The sequence below is a fragment of the Colobus angolensis genome, unplaced genomic scaffold (genome assembly GCF_000951035.1).
Source record: "Colobus angolensis palliatus isolate OR3802 unplaced genomic scaffold, Cang.pa_1.0 Scaffold2, whole genome shotgun sequence".
NCBI lineage: Eukaryota > Metazoa > Chordata > Mammalia > Primates > Cercopithecidae > Colobus > Colobus angolensis.
In genome coordinates this window covers 3,241,150-3,262,552 of record NW_012115154.1, presented here as the reverse complement: position 1 = coordinate 3,262,552, position 21,403 = coordinate 3,241,150, and the positions used below count along the sequence as shown (strand labels likewise).

At 44.7% G+C, this 21,403-nt stretch overlaps 1 protein-coding gene across 1 annotated transcript in view; it reads left to right on the top strand.

Annotated features, from left to right (window-relative positions):
• The first annotated feature begins 7,524 nt into the window (after positions 1 to 7,524).
• Positions 7,525 to 21,403, top strand: part of WDR91 (WD repeat domain 91) — a 29,864-nt gene continuing 15,985 nt past the window's right edge. The window contains exons 1-7 of the mRNA XM_011941246.1: positions 7,525 to 7,708; positions 9,332 to 9,511; positions 10,089 to 10,296; positions 11,875 to 11,957; positions 12,969 to 13,099; positions 14,602 to 14,767; positions 20,813 to 20,971. Coding sequence (XP_011796636.1) covers positions 7,586 to 7,708; positions 9,332 to 9,511; positions 10,089 to 10,296; positions 11,875 to 11,957; positions 12,969 to 13,099; positions 14,602 to 14,767; positions 20,813 to 20,971 — 1,050 coding nt within the window. The 5' untranslated portion in view covers positions 7,525 to 7,585. The remainder of the gene's footprint in view (positions 7,709 to 9,331; positions 9,512 to 10,088; positions 10,297 to 11,874; positions 11,958 to 12,968; positions 13,100 to 14,601; positions 14,768 to 20,812; positions 20,972 to 21,403) is intronic.

Here is a 21,403-nt window from a genome sequence, read left to right as displayed (position 1 = left end):
AAAACCCAGCAACCATAAAAACAAAATAACAACAAGAAAAGACAAAATAAAAGCTTTCTAGTGATCTTAATATGCTACCAGAGGGAAAACTACTGGTCTAGAGTGAATTTCAAGACAGAGGTTGACTTTTTGAGCCAGGGATGCAGTATGATGATATGAACCTGGACAGTAATGTTTGTCAAAGCGTGTGCTATAGGCTCATTCCCTCCAAGTCACCCAGATTGGCAGTTCCCAAATCATATGTCTTGAAGGACCAAGTTTTCAAAAATTATTTTTTATTTCTAATCTATATGGACTGAAACTTTTATAAAATGCAACAAAAATGAATTACCAGAAAAACAGAATAAAAAGTGATGCACAAAATATGTCCAAATATTTTATTATTACATCCAACAGACATATGATTATTGTGTAAAATAAATATAAATATGTCTGCTTAAGCTCAGTGGACCTTGGTGTGGACTAGCAACTAAGTATGTGAACCAGTACAGAGACCAGGTAAACTTGACTTTGGGTTCTTTGTTGAAGAGGCCCATCTTAGGGAGGCATTTCTCCTGTACTGGCAAAGCCAGCCAAAGGAAGGAACCCACAGATAAGGCTCAAAAGGGAGCCCTTCTTTACCCTGTTGGGCTGGCAACAAGGCAACTGTGGATGTGTGTGTCTTGCAACCACACATCAATCTGGGGTGGATCCTGGGAATTTTGAGGATGGACAGCTAGCTTATATGCCATCTGCATAGGAAAGTGGAATCCACCAGATGTGGTCATTGACTCAGATCCTGATACAAGGAGACATACAAGGTTTCCCTAAGAGAAGTGCTGGGTGACCCCCTCACAGACAGTGGAAAATGATATGAAGAGAAGCCCTGAGGAGGATGACAATGATGTGTTGGAAGAGGGAGAATTCATACTAGCATGCACCATGACACAGAACACACAGGTACTGCAGAAGGCAGAAATGGTTTTGGTTTTTAGGGAATGTGGCAACAGAGTTGGAATTCTCGCATGCTGTGCTCCAGTTGATGTTTGTGAAGGCCATGTTACTTTTTAACCTAGGAGACTTGAATCATTTCAGCAGTGAAAGTGAATGATTTTACAGGCCCATAAACCTGCAAATTCCTACCACTGACCATCTAGCAGTATTATGAGTGGTTTGATACCCTGAGCTAATGGAGACTTTGCTGGGGTGGAAGGTGGTAGGGTAGGCAAGTGGCAGGTTCTCACACTAATTTGAGCTGCTTCTCAAGGAGATATGATCATAGTCTGAGACCTGAGAGAAAGCGGTTCATTTTCTCTCTTTAGAATTCATTATCTCTAAGTAGACAGACCAAAGTTCCCAGAAGGTTCTTGGTAGCAGCATGAGGCTGAGGACTGTAAGGGTGAAAGAAGCTCAGGGTCCTTCTGGCCCAAAGTCTTTAATTTGCACACGATTGCTGGGAGCCAGAGATATGACACAACTTGGTAACCAGAGTTCAGCTGTGGGGTCCTATATTTGGTTCCAAAAATTTAACTGTAGAAGTACAGGATTGGAAATTCTTAGTTTCACAGCAATTTATGCCTAAAAGTTTGGGGGGGCTAGTTGATAAAAGATTTGGAGGGCTAGTTGATAAAAGCTTTGTATGAGTTAGCACTAAGGTATGCTTGTTTTTACAAATGAACATGCTGTGATTAAAGATTACATTCATTATATTTATAAATTACAAAATGAATATATGTTCATGGTAAGGAATTTGAAAAATATTAAAAAGCCTAAACTCAGAAATCTTTTATAAAATCCAACATCTCTACTGCCTCGAGCCAATAATTAAGATTTTTTGTGTGTACATATGATTAAGAATATGCAAAGCAATGGTATTGCACCTACACTTCTGTATAAACTTTTTAAAATTAAACTTATTATTCTGATATAACTATAGACTATACATTAATAAGCAGTTATAAGAAATAACATAGAGAAAGAAAGGATTTTGAAGGTTCACAGTGTGAATAAATGATAAATGTTTGAGGTGATGGATATACTAATTACCCTGATTTGATCATTACATGTTGTAAATGTGTATTGAAATATCATTCTGGGCTGGGCGTGGTGGCTCATGTCTGTAATCCCAGCACTTTGGGAGGCCGAGGCAGGTGGATCTCTTGAGGCCAGGAGTTCGAGACCAGCTTAGCCAGCATGGTGAAACCCTATCTCTACTAAAAATAAAAAAATTAGCTGGGTGTGATGGCTCATGCGTGTAATCCCAGCTACTCAGGAGGCTGAGGTAGGAGAATCACTTGAACCCAGGAGGCAGAGGTTGCAATGAGCTGAGATTGTGCCATTGCACTCTAGCCTGGGCAAGAGTGAGACTCTGTCTCAAAAAAAATAAAAAATAAAAAAATAAAAAATAAATAAAGAAAAGAAATATCATTCTATATCCCATAAATATGTATAATTATTACATGCCAACTAAAAATAAAAGGAAAAAATAAAAAAGAAATAATTCAGAGAGATCTCATTGTACCCTTTACTTAGTTTTCTCCAATAGTAACATCTTGTACAATATAATAACCAGGATACTGACATTTACTGATCTTATTCAAAATTCCCTGTTTTACTTGTACATGTGTGTGTGTTTAGTTCTCTACAATTTATCATGTTAGGCTTGTGCATCCATAACCACAGTCAAGATGCAGAACAATTCCAGTGCCACAAGGATCCTTTGTGTTGCCATTTTAAAAATCACACCCCTTCCTTCCTCACCCCCTTCCCATGTGCCCATCCCTCTTCATGGCCTTCACTAATCTATTTTCCATCTCTACATTTTGGCTTTTCAAAAATGTTCTATACATGGAGTCATGCTGTTGAAGGACATCTGGGTTGTTTCCAGTTTTGGCTATTATGAATACACCTTTGTGTACAGGTTTTTATGTAAAAATCTAAGTTTTCATTTCTCTGGGACAAATACCTCAGTGTCATTACTAGGTTGTATGGTATTTGCATGCTTAATCTTGTAAGAAACTGCCAAATTGGTTTCTAGAGTGTGAATGATAATTTTGAACACATTGTAGCATAACTATTTCTCCAAATAATTAAATTTTCTTAAAAAACAAAAATTTTAACAACTGCATAATATTACATGGGATAGATGTAGCATAATGTATAAGATTTCCTCTAATGTTGAACATGTTGGTTGTTTGAGATTTCTTTCTCCTTGTAGAAATCAGTAAAAGACTCCTGCATGTGGAACTAGTGTGAACAGACCCACTGGAACTGGTTCCTGTAGTCCCCAGGAATGACTAAGTTCTGAAAGGCTGATTTGTGCTGACCTCATTGCACAGGGGCCTGAGGAAGATATCATGATGTCACTTTGTAAATCTCTGAATGAGACATATAACTGCCACACAGGGACTATTCGTGGTAGCACTGGCATAAATGATATCCTTTCCACCTACGTTGGAAGACTACTTTAATCAAAAACTACCTTTTAGTTTACCAGGAGGAAGACGCTGAAATGCTATGTTTCCATGTAGTCAAGTGCTGGAGGACACAAATGGTCTTGTTGTGAGCTTTGTACCAGGAAAAGGGGAGTGGGATGCCTCTCGGGCCCAATTTTGGGATGGTCTAGTGCCACCTTCTCATCTTAGGGATGGCTTTGCCATAGGTCAGAACATAGGATGAGTGCCGGCTGTGTTGCACATGAGCGTGGGCCCTGCCCATGGCACTCTCTGGTTTCTGTGTGGCTGTGTTAAAACCTCTTCCAACTGACATAATATTTATTTTGGAAGTGAATGCCCTCAACGAAAGCCAGTGAGCCTAGTATCTTTTCTGTCTCCACTGATTTTGCATACTTGGATTCTACACCATCTTAGATTGATTTTGTAGTTTAACTCTCAGTGGAAAGTACAATTTCTTCATTCCCAAGATCTTGGAGGGTATCTCACTATAGCCTCTAAATACTTATACCTTTCACTATTGTAAATAACTTCCATTATTAAAGATAAGTTGCACTCTTATAAAAAAAACATTCTGCATAAATCTTATTTTTAATGTTTACATTAATTTTCTTTTTTAAAAAAATAGAGAAGGGGTCTCCCTATGTTGCTCAGGCTGGTCATAACTTCTGGCCTCAAGTGATTCTCCCAACTGGGCCTCCCAAAGTGCTAGGATTACAGGTGTGAGCCACTGTGCCCAGCCTTTTTTTTTTTTTTTTTTTCCAGTTTATTTTTAAAATAATTTCTTTAAGAGAAATTAAAGAAATTAAGTGGGATCGTTGGCCTAAAGAGTAGAAACATTTTGGAAGTTTTGATAATTTATAAATTGACTCCTAGTAAAGTAGCTCCTTCTGAAGCTTAATGACAATGCCCCTTTCTTTTTATGTTCACCAACAGTGGGCAATAAATTTTAAAAATTACTAACTGGAGAAGTGAAAAAGGGTATCTGGTTTAACTCGTGTGTTACTGATTTTCAGTGAGCGAAACAACATATACACAGGCTACCTCCTACAACAAGCATGAGGGCTATCAATAGGAAACCTGTGAATTACTGGATGGATCATGGTGGGCCATTTCCAGTTTTCAGAGGTGCTTATGACTTTTTATGGAACTGACTACAGTCAGAAAAGATTTATCTATCAAAGGCTATGGTGATGGATGCTCTCTACTGAGCATGTAACTTGGCACTATCTATGAACCAGAGAGTGGGCATCCACCAGACAATGAATCTGCTAGTGCTTTGATTTTAGACTTTCCACCCTCCAGAACTATGAGAAATAAGTTTGTGTTGCTTATAAGCCACCCAGTTCATGGCATTTCTAAAAAAAAAAAAAAAAATTGCAGCCCAAAAAGACTAAGACAGTGACATTTGAGCAAACATATGAAGGAGGAAAGGCAGCTATCCATGTGGGTATTTTGGAGAAGACATTCCGGTAGAACAGAGGGCTTGTGCTTAAGCTCTGAGGAGCTGCCTTTCATTGATCAGAAAACTAATCTTAGCTGGTTTTACAGGCTCTGGTCTGGGAGGTGTCAGGGTAGATGGAGGTGGGGGAGGTGAGATCTATGGTTGCAGACTTCAGGTGCCTTAGGGAAATCTAATTCACAATTTTCCTGTAGGTGGAAGCTTTGGTGGTTGCAACTCATCCAAATTTTCCAAGTTCACTTTGATGATCTGAGATCTCAAAGTAGGAGTTGGTCTCCCAGTAGTCACAGTGGTGACTCTCTTTTCCTGCCCTCGAGCAAGGTTAGCTGCCTGGAGGGTACACTTGTGGAGACAGGTAGGGCAAACAAAGAGGACAGAACAAGATCTGTCTTGTCCTGCTGTGGCTTGCTCTGTGCTATCTTTTTGGCTTTCTCTAGTGCAGATCAGAGCCCTTTTGGAGCTGAATTTCCATAGAGTAGGATTGGAGGGTCTGAGCAGAGGGGCAGCAATGATTCTGAGTTGTATTTTGACAAACACGAAAAGTCACATCATTCGAGGGAAGGAGAAGGGAATACTCACTGCATTTTACCAATAGGCCATTCACTGTGCTAAGCGTTTTACATACACGGTCTTTTTTTTTTTTTGAGACGGAGTCTTGCTCTGGAGTCGCCCAGGCTGGAGTGCAGTGGTGCGATCTCGGCTCACTGCAAGCTCTGCCTCCCGGGTTCAAGCCATTCTCCTGCCTCAGCCTCCTGAGTAGCTGGCACCCGCTACCACGACCGGCTAATTTTTTGTATTTTTAGTAAGAGACGGGGTTTCATCGTGTTAGCCAGGATGGTCTCGATTTCCTGACCTTATGATCCACCCGCCTCGGCCTCCCAAAGTGCTGGGATTACAGGCGTGAACCACCGCGCCCGGCCTATTGTCACCATTTTGCAGATGAAGAAAGCAAGGCTCAAAGATATTGGCTATTTTCCTACTTACAAAAATACGTACACCTTGTAAAAACTTCAACAATAAAAAGAATGTTAAAAACAAGAAGTCCTTCATAGTCTCACCTCTCAGATAAAACCACTCCAATTGTCCCTTGGTATCTGCAGGGGTTTGGTTTTAGGACCCTCCCTAGAAGACCAAAATCCATGGATGCCCTGATGTAAAAAGGCATTTGCATCTAACCTATACACCTCCTCCTGTATACTTTAAATAATCTCTACATTGCTTATAATACTGAATACATTGTACATGTTACGTAAATTGTTGTAAAGCTATATTTAATTTGTGTTTTTGAAAATGGTATATACTTTTTTTAAACTGAGATGGTGTCCTGCTCTGTCACCCAGGCTGGAGTGCAGTGATGCAATCTCAGCTCACTGCAGCCTTGACCTCCTGGGCTCAAGCGATCTCCTGCCTCAGGCTCCCAAGTAGCTGGGAGCACAGGCAGCACCACCAAGCCCGGCTAATTTTTTTTTTTTTTTTTCGCTCTTGTTGCCCAGGCTGGTGTGCAATGGCGCGATTTTGGCTCGCTGCAACCTCCGCCTTCTGGGCTCAAGCGATTCTCCTGCTTCAGCCTCCTGAGTAGTTGGGATTACCGGCATGCGCCACCACGCCGGGATAATCTTGTATTTTTAGTAGAGACGGGGTTTCTCCGTGTTGGTCAGGCTGGTCTCGAACTCCCGACCTCAGGTGATCCGCCCGCCTCGGCCTCCCAAAGTGCTGGGATTACAGGCGTGAGCCACTGCGCCCCGCATTTTTTTTTTTTGTTTGTTTGTAGTGACGTGGTTTCGCCATGTTGTCCAGGTTGGTCTCCTGGGGCCAAGAGATCCGCCCACCCCGGCCTCCCAAAATGTTAGAATTACAGGTGTGAGCCACTGTGCCCGGCTATTTTTTATTTTTAAAACTTTGGAAAAAATATTTTCAATCCTCGTTGACTGAATCCGCGAATGCGGAACCGGAGGATGCAGAGGTCCGACTGCATAGGAACTTGGTGTATAATTCTCCTGAATTTTAAGAATATACACACATACATACCTTTTTTTTTTTTTCACAAGAAACCAGGACTACAGCGTACATACATTCCTATGAAATTTGCCTATCCTAGCAGTGCATCTTGGTTATCTTGCTGTGTAGCCAATTCGTTTTACTAATGAAAGCAGGGCTTTGGGGGAATTAGCGTTCCCTGAGGATACGCGTGGTTGTGGCTTCACGCAAGTCACTCTGCTCTAAGGGCTCCAGCTTCCTCCCTGTACGAGGAGGGCAGGGGACCGGGAGCTCTGCGATGTAACGCCAACCAATAGGGCGCCGCACCCCCTGCCCGCCTCGTGACTCCCTGGGATGTTCTTAAGGTCCAGTCTTGCTTGACTTGGGTGGCAGCCGCCACTTTCAGTAATTCAGACAAAGCCGCCGCCAGCGCCGCCAAGACCTCCCCTCGCCAGCCCTCGGGCGGGGTGAGGATGACCCGAGCGGCCAGGCTGGGTGGGACTGGCTCAGCGGCGGGGCCTCGGGCGAGTCGGGGGCGGGGCGCCGGCAGAGCGGCGGGGCCTCAGGCTGGGGCGCCCGGTGCGTGCGGACTGGTAGGCCTGTCCCGGCGTGACGTGCTCGGCGCCCGCGGCCGGCCCCGCCCCATCGCTCCCAGGCCCCGCCCCTCCGTCGCTCCGTCCCTTGCCGCTCTACCCCTAAAGACGGTGGCGCTGCGATGGCGGAGGCCGTGGAGCGCACTGACGAGCTGGTCCGGGAGTACCTGCTTTTCCGCGGGTTCACGCACACACTGCGGCAGCTGGACGCCGAGATCAAGGCGGACAAGGAGAAGGGGTTCCGGGTGAGGGCCGGCGGGAGCGGCGCGGGCGGAGGCGGCCCGAGGGAGCCGGGGAGCGGGCTTCCCCCCAGCACTGCCTCCGGGGCGGGAGCGGCGCTGTCACTCGCGTCGGGGCGCGGGAGACCTCAGCGCGTCCGACCCCAGCTTGACAGATAAGGAACTGAGGCCCTCAGACGGACGGGACCTGCCTGAAGCCGCCCCCCGCGTCAGGAGCATCGCCGAGGCTGGAGCCCCGATGCCCCGGCTTCTGGTCCAGGGTTCTGTCTCCACTCCAGCCTCCTTGGCCAGGATGGCGATGAGGTTTTAGGAGCCGAGGTTAGGTAGATGGTTGCGTTTTGGCAACAGATATTCGTGTTGGCTTCCAATGGCAGTGGAAGCAAAGAAGTCTGCAGTTCAAAACGTTAGCTGTGTTCAAGTACCTGCGGTGTTTGTTTAAAATGGCCTCGTCAGGGACTCCTTGGCAATTTTGCTTCTGTAGTTGTGGAAGACCTCATGGCACATTAGAGAAACCCAAACTTCCCCTACTCTAAAATGATTTTGCATTGCGAGGTTCTTGGAATGTATATGTGTGTGAGTTGTATATTTGTATGTACTGACTTCAATGAGAGGCAGTGAGCTAACAGCAAGAGCGCTGGAGGGGAGTTAGGAGATCTGGTTTCCTGCCTGGACAAAGTTAGTGGCTACTTAGTGGCAAAAGCAAATCATTTCACCCCACTGGGCCTCAGTGGCCTGATCTACAAGCTAGGGCCGTTGGATTGGTATTGATATCTAAACCCTTTTACAGATTCTGTACTCTGCTGTAATTGCTCCTCCCAAGGAGGTGACTTCCTTGGCTGACACTCTGAGCAGCTACCACGGCTTCGGTGGAACTCTGATGACTTGAAGGAGTCAGTCCATGCACCTCCTTATGGTCCTTGGTATCCAGGAATTGTGGAGATTCTCTCATACTCTCTTCTCTCCACCCCACCCCCTTTTTAAAAAATGTGAGGTAACTGAGACTACAGTTAAGCAACAATGCCGTTTTTTTTTTTTTTTGAGACAGAGTCTCACTCTGTCACTTAGGCTGGAGTGCAGTGGCACGATCTTGGCTCACTGCAACATCTGCCTCCTGGGTTCAAGCGATTCTCCTGCCTCAGCCTCCTGAATAGCTGGGATTACAGGTGCGTGCCACAACACCCGGCAAATTTTTGTATTTTTAGTAGAGTCGGAGTTTCACCATGTTGGCAAGGTTGGTCTCGAACTCCTGACCTCACGTGATCCACCCACCTCGGCCTCCCAAAATGCTGGGATTACAGGTGTGAGCCACAGTGCCTGGCCTGGCACTGCCAAATTGATCAAGTAAGTCAGAGGCAGATCCAAGATCTCGAGCCAGATCTCTTACGTTCTGGCCCAAAGCCCTTTTACACCGGAAATTTCCATGCTTGCTAGAGGGTCAAACCACTTCTCTAACATCAGAAAACTACTGAAAAACCGTTGCATTAGTATGTTTTGAAAATGTTATAGATTGCTAACTTACAATTTTTTTTTTACACCCAGAAGCCATGACAAGAGGAAAAAACTTTATTCCATGCAGGGGAGAATTCCCTTCTGTCCCTTACCATCTTCTCCATCCATGTTTCTCACTAGGTTGATAAGATTGTGGACCAGCTGCAGCAGTTAATGCAGGTGTATGACTTGGCTGCCCTTCGGGATTATTGGAGCTACTTGGAGCGTCGACTCTTCAGCCGCTTGGAGGATATATACAGACCCACCATCCACAAGCTGAAAACCAGCCTGTTTCGCTTTTATCTTGTCTACACAATCCAGGTACCTGTTGATTCAGGGTTTCTGTTTCCCTTAGTGGAAGGAGCTCTTTGATCCTGAAATAGATTTTCTTCCAGTTCCTAGAGAGGACTCTGTATGTGACTACGGGAAAGAGTGCAGTAGTTACAGTGCAATTATTTTTGGCTGTTTTCCTTCTTTTTTTTCCTTGTCGTCATCTGTAGATCATCTGACTTGTCTTCCCCATTCCTATTTCCTTTTTTATTCTAAGCATGTAAGCTTAAAACAAAGGTGGTATTTTAAAGAATGTAAGTAGCTGGGTTAAAGTTTGAGTAATAAAGATGATAGCTGACCTGGAGGAATGAGTCACTTAGTTATTTGAACATCAGCTAGGGATTAATTTTTAGGATGGGATTTATCATTAGAACTTCAGTTTAAACCAGCTTTGAAATGACAAGTTCCTTGAGAAAAGAGTGATGATTTCCTTTATATTATGGAATTTTATTTTGCCACTTACCTGGCAGGCTGATAGCCAAAGGTTGTCTGCTGTACAGTGATGAAGAGTCTTACCTCTGGATTTCCGTCTCTTCTCCCTCCTTGCTACCTCCTTGTGTCTTGGCAGACAAACAGAAATGACAAGGCTCAGGAGTTCTTTGCAAAGCAGGCCACAGAACTCCAGAACCAGGCCGAGTGGAAGGATTGGTTTGTCTTGCCCTTCCTGCCATCTCCGGACACCAACCCCACCTTTGCTACCTACTTTTCTCGACAGTGGGCCGACACCTTCATTGTGTCCCTGCACAACTTCCTGAGTGTCCTGTTTCAGTGCATGCATATCCTTTCAGTTGCCTGGGGCAGAGGACCCAGCCTGAGGCCCCTAGACCTCAGGATCAATAGCCCGCTGCTCTCCATACAGGCATTTCTTCTACAAAAATGCCCGGGGACCATTTTCATGCATCATATGAGGGGACTGGACAAATTACGGTTGTTTTTGTCAGTAAGCCAGGGAATCATGAATCTTAGTTCTGATACTGTGCTGCTGAAGTATTAGCTGACGTGTGGGCAGGGACAGTGGCAGCAGTGGAGTGCTAGCACCTACTTTGTCAGCAGGCACTGGAGTTGGAAGGCAGCTGCTGCTTGGAGAAACCGGGCAGCCTTGAGAGTATCCTCTCTGTGCATGAAACGTGTTCCAAGGGATATACCTTTGCTGGGATTAGGTACAGATGAGAAGACTTCTTGGGCTGGAACTTTTGCCTGCGTTAGTGTTTGAGTTACTGTCTCTAATAGTAAATTCAGTGTTCCTCAAGTTGCCAGAAAACACAGTAGCTTTAAGAATATATATGCGGATATTTGCGAGGGGGAATGAATGAGAATGCAGGTAAATAATTTATGGCCTACCAAATGTACAAGCCAGAGCTCCCGAGGCCATCATTTATACTCTCTAGGCTGGAAATTTAGAGGAGGAGAAGGGAGTCTGGCTTGAATGGGGCTGGCTGGTGAGGCACTGATAAATTCGGGTGTTTAGAGGCCCACCCATGGGCGGGCATTTTGGCCTCTGGGAGGAACACTTTGTGGTGGAGGTGGGAAGGGCACCTTTCCTGCCTTCACCCTTTCTGTGCTGCAGACGAGTGTGAATTCCACCCTTGCCAGAGCTGCCTTGTTTCCTCCCCCTTGCTCCCTCTCTTCATCCTGAGGGCTGTCCAGTTAGCCTCGTGGGCCCTCCAGTGAAATCGAAACTGTCACTCAAAGTCTTTTCAGTGGTCCTCAAACTAGGTTACACACATATGGGCTCCAGTCCTCTTTCCAGTTCTGAGGCCCTGTCTGCTCTGTGCTCCTCCTAACTGAGGCTGCCTGAGGCAGTGGAGAAGGACCAGTATCCCAAGCTAGATTGTGGTTGTTCCTGGGGCGGCCATGCCATCTGCAGAAAGCTTTCCCTTCTCAGTCCAAACCTTTGCCAGGGAGAGGCTCAATCTGGGAGGCGAAGCCAAGTGACTGGTCTTTTCTGCCTCATTGGCTGTATTCTTTTGGAGCCACTGGCCTCCTGGGCTGCTTTTAGCTGAATGTACTGACCTCCCTAAAGCTCAGACTGGCTGTGAAGTCCACTGGATGCTAGCTGTTTGCTGCTGGTATTTGAGAGAAAATGCTTAGGTTTGGATTTATGTCCCCTCTGTGGCCTGGCCAGGCAGATGGTCATGTGTCTGTGAGTCTGTCCGAATGAAATGAGGCCAGACCTAGAGAAAGTCTTGGAGACAAGGGAGCGACTATTTCATTAAGCCGACAAGAGCCCACGGCACCGCTCCTGTACTCTGTTCTCTCTGTCCCTGTGTCTCATGTGTTTTACTGATGTGTCAAGGGTTTGGGAAGGAGTTTTAAACATTTCACGGGCTGGCTTATTCTTTAACTCTGTGCACCAGTCCCTGTGATCCTGAACTTTGATGCAGAGTGTCAGAGGACTAACCAGATTCAAGAAGAAAATGAAGTTCTGCGTCAGAAGGTTTGTTCTGAATAGACTTGCTCCTGGGGAAGTACTTCTGCTTTTTGTGTGTAAAATTAGGCAGTGGCAGTGGAAGACTATATTAATCAGCTTTTCACTGCCACTACCTAATTTCTCAGATGGAAATGAATTACCAGAAAGTCAGTATTGGGAATTTGGAGAGTAACAGTCTCTCAAAACCTGAGGTGAGATTCATATTTTAAGTCAGATATATAGCATGAACAATATAGTAACAGTAATTAACTTTTAAGGAGAAAAAGACTATATGCATCCATGCCACCTTATAACTAACCTGTTTTCGTATGTCTGTTTCATCTTTCCACATATAGCTATATATGTGTATGTATATATACACATGTAAACTATACATATATGTATATATGTAAACTATATATATACACACACATATATATATATATAGTTTACAACCCAGATATAATTTAGTTGTTCCTACTCAGCTATATGCTTCTCTAGTTTGATAAAACATTAGAGCCAGGGGACCCACATTTGCCTGTACATTTTGCCTGAGGAACATTTCTCTTTCCTGAAATGAAGATCTCTGTAGGTGATATTGTTAGGAAAAGGAAGATTATAGGCTGTTCAGGTTATGGGGTTTAAGATTCTTGGGTTTTGAGGTGTGTGTATATGTAATTTTCTTCAGGCAAAAGGTTAAAAACGCTGTAATTCGTTAAATTTTTTTTTCCATTCCAAAGAGCAAAGCAGGATGGGTGGAGCTATTTTTCTCAGTGAATCTAGGAGGAAGCAAGTCAAATGATTAAAAAGAAAATGGGTTTTGGATTTCTAATGGGTTTTGGTTTTCTCACCTCATTGTTGTTCAGTGACAGCAGTCACTTTTCCCAGTCTGCAGTGAGCAGAGTGAGATGGGCCCCTTGATGCTGAGGCAGGTGGCACTCAGACCAGTGGGCTTGGATGCAATGTGTCTAGATATCTTCCTCCACAGAGGGAAGGTTAGGTGAGATCATTGGCTAACTCAGCCCCACCCCTGTGTAGCTTTTTGCACTGCAAGCTGAAATCCACCGACTAAAGAAAGAGGAGCAACAGCCAGAAGAGGAAGAGGCCTTGGTCCAACACAAATTGCCTCCCTATGTCTCCAACATGGACCGCCTGGGGGACTCGGAACTGTGAGTGTGTGTGATGGCCCTCTCCTTTTCTTTGCCCTCTATGCTCTCAGCCCCACCGTTCCCTCTGATCTTGCCTTGCCTGTAGCCTTCTGTGCCTGCTGAAGGAGAATTGCGGAAGAGCCTCCTGGTACACACTGCTCTTGCTTGAGAGCTTTATTTTGATTTTTAGAGATGGAGTCTCGCTCTGTCACCCAGGCTAGAGTGCCGTGGCACAATATTGGCTCAAAGCAACCTCTGCCTCCTGGGTTCGAGAGACTCTCCTGCCTCACCTCCCAAGCAGCTGGGATTACAAGTGCATGCCGCCATGCCTGGCTAATTTTTGTTGTATTTTTGGTAGAGATAGGATTTCATCATATTGGCCAGGCTAGTCTCAAACTCCTGACCTCAAGTGATCCACCTGCCTTGGCCTCCCAAAGTGCTGGGATTACAGGCATGAGCCACCACGTCCAGCCTTGCTTCAGAGCTTTATGAGTAAGGTCCCCATGGCCTCAAAAGTTCTCTAGAGTTCTGAGCCTCCAAGCCTATGGCTCTGCCTAGAGCTGGGGAACTGCACAGCTCTGCCAACTCTACATCCAGATATGTGTAGCCTGGATAAATAAAAACAACCACTATGGTAAAGTCTTGGGAAGGTTTTGTGCATTGGAAGGAGCATCTCATGTAGGGAAAGATTGATAACCACAGGTTGGATGCATTCCTCAGTAGAAGCATGCACCTCTCTGATGGTTGAAAGAGGAAGGCAGATTAGAGAGAGGTATTTGACCTTCAGAAACAGCCAGTTAAAGCAGAAGCCCCAGCTGGTGATAATAATAGTAGTGGTTGAAGAAACGGAGGTACACACAGGTGAGGAAGATAGTGATTGGTGAGTCACGATGCAAACCCAGGCAGCCGGATTCCAGACCTCCACATAACCGAGTACTGCACCAGATGACATAGCTGTGGTGGTGGAGCCAGTGCTTTCAGATGGAAATAAAATGCAAGCCAAATATGTAATTTAACTTTTTTGGTAGCTATGTTAAAAAAAATAATAATAAAACAAGATGAAGTTACTTTTAGTGATATATTTTATTTGGCCTAGTATATTCAAAACATCATTTCAATATGTAATGGATATAAACAAAATGTTAATGAGCTATGTTATACTTCTTTTCATGCCAAGTCTTTGAATTCCAGTGTGAATTTTACATCTCTAGCACATCTTGATTTGAACTAACCACTTTTCATGTGCTCAGTAGCACACGTGACCAGTGGCTATTGGACAAGACAGCTCTGAGTTTACTGTGACCCTCAAAGAAGAGGCGCAGACTTCACCCTTGTAACAAAGAAGCTGCTGGCTCCCTTTGTACAAAAAAATGATATCAAGGATAATACCACCTTAAAGCCCAGCCTCCTGGACCTGACCCAGGCCTGGTCACTTAACATCATCCATAGCCCGGGAGGTCTATGTTCTCGGTTTTCCACATCCCGTTTCAGCCCTCTGACCCTGTGGTGTGTTTGCTGACCAGTGCCATGGTGTGCAGCCAAAGGAATGCCTCCCTCTCCCAGTCACCTCGCGTGGGCTTCCTGTCCTCGCTGCTGCCTCAGAGTAAGAAGAGCCCCTCAAGGTTGTCGCCTGCCCAGGGCCCTCCTCAAGCTCAGAGCTCGGCCAAGAAAGAGTCCTTCGGTGGTCAGGTAAGCACAAGTCCTGCCTCTCCAACTGTGGCCAAGAAGCCCCTGACGGCTGCCTGTGCTTCCAGACCTCCTGGTCAAGTGTAGACTTATTTGCCCTCCCTTTAGGACTGATTTCTTCGGCATGTTGATGAGATTCTAAATTGACATCTCATTACCTTTCTTCCCCCTTCCCTGCCTTTCCTCTCAGAAAGTGATGGTTCTGCAGGATGAGAATCTAGGTAAGACTGTAGCGGAGGGACTGGGAGGAGAAGGAGGAAAATCCACCGAATGCGTTCTGGCTCCCCGCTCCATCTTCACCTGTGGCTAGACTGCAGGCACTGTGGTGGTTGAGATGCTAGGTAGATGCTTGTGCACTGATTAAGGCAGTGCCAGACCTCACACCCCGGTCTCCTGACCCAAGGGGTTGCCTTCCCCTGCCTGCACTCCTGTGCCAGTTCTCTGAAGTCTGTGATGCTTCCTGGGTGACATAGTAGATCTGATGACAGGAAGCAGGCTTTGAAGAATCTCCCCTCTTTTCTCATAAATTTCCTATGAACTCATGAGGGCTTATGACTATGTTTTGGTGGCTCAAGTGTGGGTTCAGGCAATTAGAATTTTGAATTTTTGGTGATATAAAAATAGTGTTTGGCTAAAGAGTAAATCAAGAATTACCTCTGAATCCATGCATTTTGCCACAAGTTGGTATTTGCTGATTCTGCAAAGGATTTTCACTATTTCTTACTTTTATGGAAAACTGCAAGTGGATTTTTTATTTTTATGTCAGCTTATGTCCACAACAGCCAAGGGTCCTACTGACTAGTTTAACTAGCAGACATTGTCAGAATTCATTGCTTTCAGAAATGCCTGCAGACTGTTTATTGCTTGCATAGGGACACTTTCTCTTTGAGTGCATTATTAGTTATAGTCATAGTCTGTGGCTTCTTCTCTTACCAGCCTCGGCGTGAGACCAGTTACAAGTGGCACAGCAGTTTGGGGCTGCTTGCTATACCCAGGGAGGTAGGGGTCTGCCTCAGGCTGCCATTGGAATACAGCACTTGGGCTGGGTATTGTTGAGCTGGAGACACTGAGCAGGACACTGGATCAGAAAGAGCATGGGCTTTGGGGCCAGGCAACTTTACTTTTAGCTCCTCGTTTGTCATTGGTGCTCAGATTGCTTAAACTCACCCCAGTTTGCTTGGGATGATAATATAGTATTTACTCCCCAGGGAAGGATGAATTGAGCGGCTAGAAGAAGGGTGCTTGGCAGAGGGTCAGCACTCAGTAAATGTTGGTAGTAGAAGTTGTATTCCTGCAGGCCCTGGCCCACGTGGGTACCTGAGTTAGTTCTGAGACCTAAAGTGCCATTAATGCAAAAAAACTATAATCTTAGCAGCCATGAGGGTTCAGGCAGTTAAAACTCAATCATGGTTACTCCTGTGAATATTTTTCTGAAATTCAAATCTTAAAGTTAGAATTCCAGTTCTGTGGAATGTGGCCGAGTAAGTTGTACTGCTTGCTTTCTGGATCTCTCACTGTGCAACATTTTATAAGTTTAATAAGTGACATGTGGAATGTTGAGTCCTTTGAAATGAGCTTGAAATTATGAAATTCAATTTCATTAACTTGAAAGAAAACATAGACAGCTTCTGTGGGAGTAAGCTGTGGCCATACTGTATGTGGTTAGGAACTATGTGTCACATGGTGAGGTTGAAATGAGATTGGAAATTACTTGTGCAGTTTACAGCTAAGCAATGGGGATAAGAATGTGTGATTTGCAGTAAAACATGCCTTACCTTTCCTCTAAAATATAATGGAACAAAGATTGGGTCACTGTGTGGTATGTTAACAGAGCAGTTTTTAGTTCTTCAGTGAAGACGAAAGATATCTCTAATCTAAAAAACTCAATAGTCAGGTTACTTGTTTTTTATTAGTGGTAGATGATTTAGATTCAGCATTAATGTTTCACTTCTAAAAATAACTAGTAGATTTGAGGTTCAGGAAAATCACAGAATTTTAGAGTTAGAGGGAAGCTCGAAGGTCATCTGGCCCACCTTCTGCTGAGTATAGGAGCACACTGTCTGGACTGACTGCCTCCTAAGATGCCGTGCTCACTGCTTGTCAAAGCAGGAACATATGCGTGTTAGAAAGCTATTAGAAGAAACTTCTTTATGACTTTTCCTCACACATCTTAGCTTAGCCCTCTGGAGCTACATAGAATAATAAGGCTTATTGTATAGAATGAGTCTTCCTATCTTTTCTATGCTAAGCACTCTTGTTCATCCTCCCTTCAACTCCCACCTCAAGTGTTTGTCCCTATGGCATGATTTCCCCTCACATCCTGGGCCCCCTGCTCTGGGGGGACATTCTAATGTTTCAATCCCACTATTACAATTAATGCCCAAATTTGAGTGTACGATTCCAGATGCTCTCTCACAGATACTAAATGCACGGCATGGAAGGATCACTTCCTGCCATTTTGATAATATACTGCTTTGAACTCAGTATACAATGGCATTGGTTTTTAAATAAGCCACATTGTTTTATTAGTGTATATTAAGCATGTCGTCTTTTTTCCTTGCTACTACCACACCAGAGCCCTTCTTTCTTTTTTACTGTTAAAGAATAAGCACACACAAAAAATAGGCTGTATTTTATTGTTAAATTAGCAATATGTTAAAATGATTAGACTTTCCTATCTTAAGTATAATTTATAGAGAGCATTGTAAATTTTGCTCACATCAGCATTTTATCTGCTTGTAATTGGTTGCTGTACCCATTGTCATTATTACTGAACCCGTTGTCATTATTACTGAAACATTCATAGCATTATTCTTGTAAAATAGATGGCAAAATAGATGCAAAATAGATTGCTTTTATATTGAAAGCCTGGCAAATACTCTCCAGGCTTTCAATATGAGTCTGGAGGCAATTTTTTTTTTTTTTTTTTTTGTGGAAATAACTGCAAAACTACACTTCCCAAGCCCTTCTAGCATCTTTAATTATAATACCCAGGGAGGGCACATCCATAGCAGGCTTGCCTGGGCTGCTGCTTGGCTCACATAGCCTGTAGTTTGTACTCCATCCTTCCCGCCAGCGATAATTCTGCTCCTTTTACACCCACTTGGTGAGCCGTGGAAATTACCTCATTATAGAGATAACCTTTAACCGGCTGTAATGTAAGGCAAGCAAAGCATCCACAAACTTCTGTGTTTGTGACTCTTATTAGTGTCAAATTACCTCCCAGTTACTGAGAAGTAAGTGGTCACAACCACTGCCCTGAAGGTTTTTCCCAAGGATCTTGACAGGAAGGGGAGAGCCTGTCTTTCATTCTGGGATTTCTGTGTTATGAGGGCCTGTTTTCTGGGTAACTTTGTTTAGCTTCAGGTGAGACCAAATTACTGGAACTTGTTTCCTGCTCCGTCTGGATGGCTGCCATCCTAGTAAGCTCTGTGAGGCTCTGGAATCCCTCCTGATCTACTCAGTCCACCGGAAATTAATGGGTATCAACTTATGTCTGTCTCCAGAGTGAGAAGGTCAAATGATAAGACAGAGGTTACCGTGTCTCTCTTGAACTGTAGGAGTCAGGTAGATTATGACAGAATATACTTTAGACTATTGGGATGTTCTATTATTTGAAGCCAGCAGTTAAAGACTATTATGAGGGTTGCACTTAAAATGAAATAAAACTTTCAATTAACAGTTATTTCATCTGTCCATCAGTCCATCCATTTGTCTATTTAGCCAGTCATGAATGAGTGCCCAGCTTATGCGGGTGTGGTGCTGGGTGCTAAGGCTGCAAAGATGTGTAAGGTAGAGTCGCAGTAGAAGAAGCTTCCAGAAGGGTGCGAGCTTCTCTGTGTGCAAGTGTCATTGTCCAGAGAGTACACAGTTCTGCTAACGTCTTTCATTCTCTCCAGCTCTTTACCCATACGCAAGTGCTTGGCCATAATTGTATGGATTTGTTTGAAGGTAATGACTTACATTGCATTGTGACTTTACCCCTTTTTCCTTTGTTTTGTCTTGCTTTTTTTTTTTTTTAGCTTTTCATTTCTGAAAAATTAACAGTTGCCAGTAAACCTTCACTTGTTATGTACATTTGTGGCTAGACACAAATTGGCCTTCACCTACTTACTAAAAAGTTTTGTGGACAACCGCATTCACCAGCTTTTAATATATTACTATCTTTTCTTCTTCTTCTTCAGTGACTAACATAGATTTAAGGAGAAAGGAGAACCTCTCCTCTTCTTTAAGCAAAATCTGATAGGTCATGCTTAGGTCCATCACTCTCTTGGCATAAACTGCCCTATCATTGTAAAGGCAGTTCTTCTCTGTACCAGACGCCTTCCTTGCTATCTTGACTTGTGAAGGAAGTATTACCTTTGTACTTCTCAGTGTTTTATTGTTTGCTCTTGCTGGGGAAGTGTTACAAGTGGCTTTCAAATCAGCGAGAGGAATTCGAAACCACCTCCTTCCATCAATATTCACCAATTGAATTGAGCACTCTTTACTGTTGCTGAAAAAGGAAAAGACACCATTTATCCAGTGGAGGGGCTGAATAAGGCAGGAAGGGGCCCATAAAGTGCCTGTCTCCCTCTGTAACAGTTCCCACCTTTGTTTCCAAGGCAGAGTCCCCCTGTGACCCACGTACAGCGTGGCATACATGTAGCAGCGCAAAATGTGGCAGTGGCACCTCCTGGACTGTGATGTGACTGCTCGGTGTTTGCATTTTCAGTGATTTGTTCTTATGGGGGTTTCAGAGCCTTGTCTTGAAACAGGACACGACGCAACTGCCTACCACCTCCCCAGACCTTAGCCTTGACAGCCAACTCCAACAGGCCACCTCCCCACTCCATCTCTCTGGAACTCTCTGAGGAGTGGACATTACCTCTCCGTGGCTTTTGTCCTCCCAGGACCCATACACAATTGTTATTGACACAGTTCTAATACTTGGAATTAAATGTGTTTGTGGCTGATTGAGACAGATTTACCATCCTTTCTTTGTTCACGGAAGTACTTGAAGTTTATAAACAGGCCAAAAATAGCAAATACCCTGCAGGTTAGCCATGGTTTGGTTCCAGGTAAGCTAATAGTCCTTTAAAATTTTCTTTCTTAACTGTTCACATGGCTGCAGGATTCCGAGGACTCCATGTTAATCATTTTAAATTGTTTACTGTTGACATAAAAAATAACAAGTAGAAGAACTGGAAAGCAGTAGGTAGACCTTGATTGAGTTTCTTCTCTTCACTTAGGGCTTGTGTAGAAATGGTTTCTCAAGAAGGCTGGTCTCAAACCTGAGTGGCTGTTTGCATTCATATCTCTTGGCTAAAAGTGTAAAAAATGAGGGTGAGGGTGTTTGAACATCACAATTTATGGGTAATGTTCCTTGGATTTTCAACAATTTCTGTTAAGAATTTCTGGTTTTCTAGTAATCATTTTTAAACATCTCAGTATTTGTTAATATTAGCTGCTTTAGTCCACACTTGGCCCAAAACAAGAGAGGGTACTGTGTTCCATTTCCCTCCAGAGGCGATTGCTTGTTGCATAAATAATTTTTAGATTGCCCAAAAATATTGTTGCTTGTAAATGTGTATAACACCAAGCATAGGCCCCGGCCTTCCTTAGTCATCACTTAGTAAGTGCTGGCTCTTCCCCTTCAACTAGACTAAATTGTTCCGATTAGATCAAGATGACATCTCCCTCCAGGTGAGAGATACCGCAGGATGAGGATTGCAGGTGACCTGTCCTCTTAACAGGTAGAGGACAGAAAGGAGGAGGTCATAGCAGGGGCTGACTATGACCTTACCTACCTAGCTAAACCAACACCATTTTAACCACCTGCCCCCAACCCACCGTGCCCCCCCACCGCACCCCTGTCCTGCCCACTGCCTCCCTCCACCGTGTCCCCTCCTGCCCACTGCCTCCCCGCCCTCCGCCCACCCAGGGCTGACCTTACCTGGGAGCTGTAGGGTAGAGGAGCCACTCCCTTGTTCTTGCTGCTTTCCTGGCATGCTTATCATGGCCCGGGCAGATGGGAAGAGACTTCACAGCCAGCTTCTTTTCCTCTAGGGCACCAAGGGAAAGGACCCGATGTCAGGAGCCAAGGATGGGAAGAGCCTCCTCAGCGGGCTGGCCACTGGGGAGTCCGGCTGGTCACAGCACCGGCAGCGGCGCCTGCAGGACCACGGCAAGGAGAGGAAGGAGCTTTTCTCCACAACCACTTCCCAGGTATGGGGTTGTCCTGAACACTCCTGGGGACACTCATGCAGCTACTGAGCAGCAATGTGGAGGCCTCCTCTTCTCTCTCCTCTGAGTCTGCTGCTGTGCAGAGTGTGCTTTTGCCTAATTGGTTTTAATGGCTTGTATTTTGGTTATTTGGGTTCATCATTTGCCTGGCTCTTCTGTGGTCCATTTCTCCCATGCTGCATTTCCCTAAGTAGGGGCCAGAAAATGCAGGCCTCTGGAAGTGCTCCCAGAAGATGACTTCTGTGATTAAGCTGGCTTGGGAACCTTTGCGTACTCATCCTTCCCTTAGGTTAATTGTGCTTAGCAGCCTGTCCTGGGCTCCTGGAGACCTGGTTCCCTCGGTTCACCCAGTCACTCAGACTTGCTTGGTCACAGGATTCCTTTCTTCTGTGCTGCCTGAGGCCCAGCTGCCTG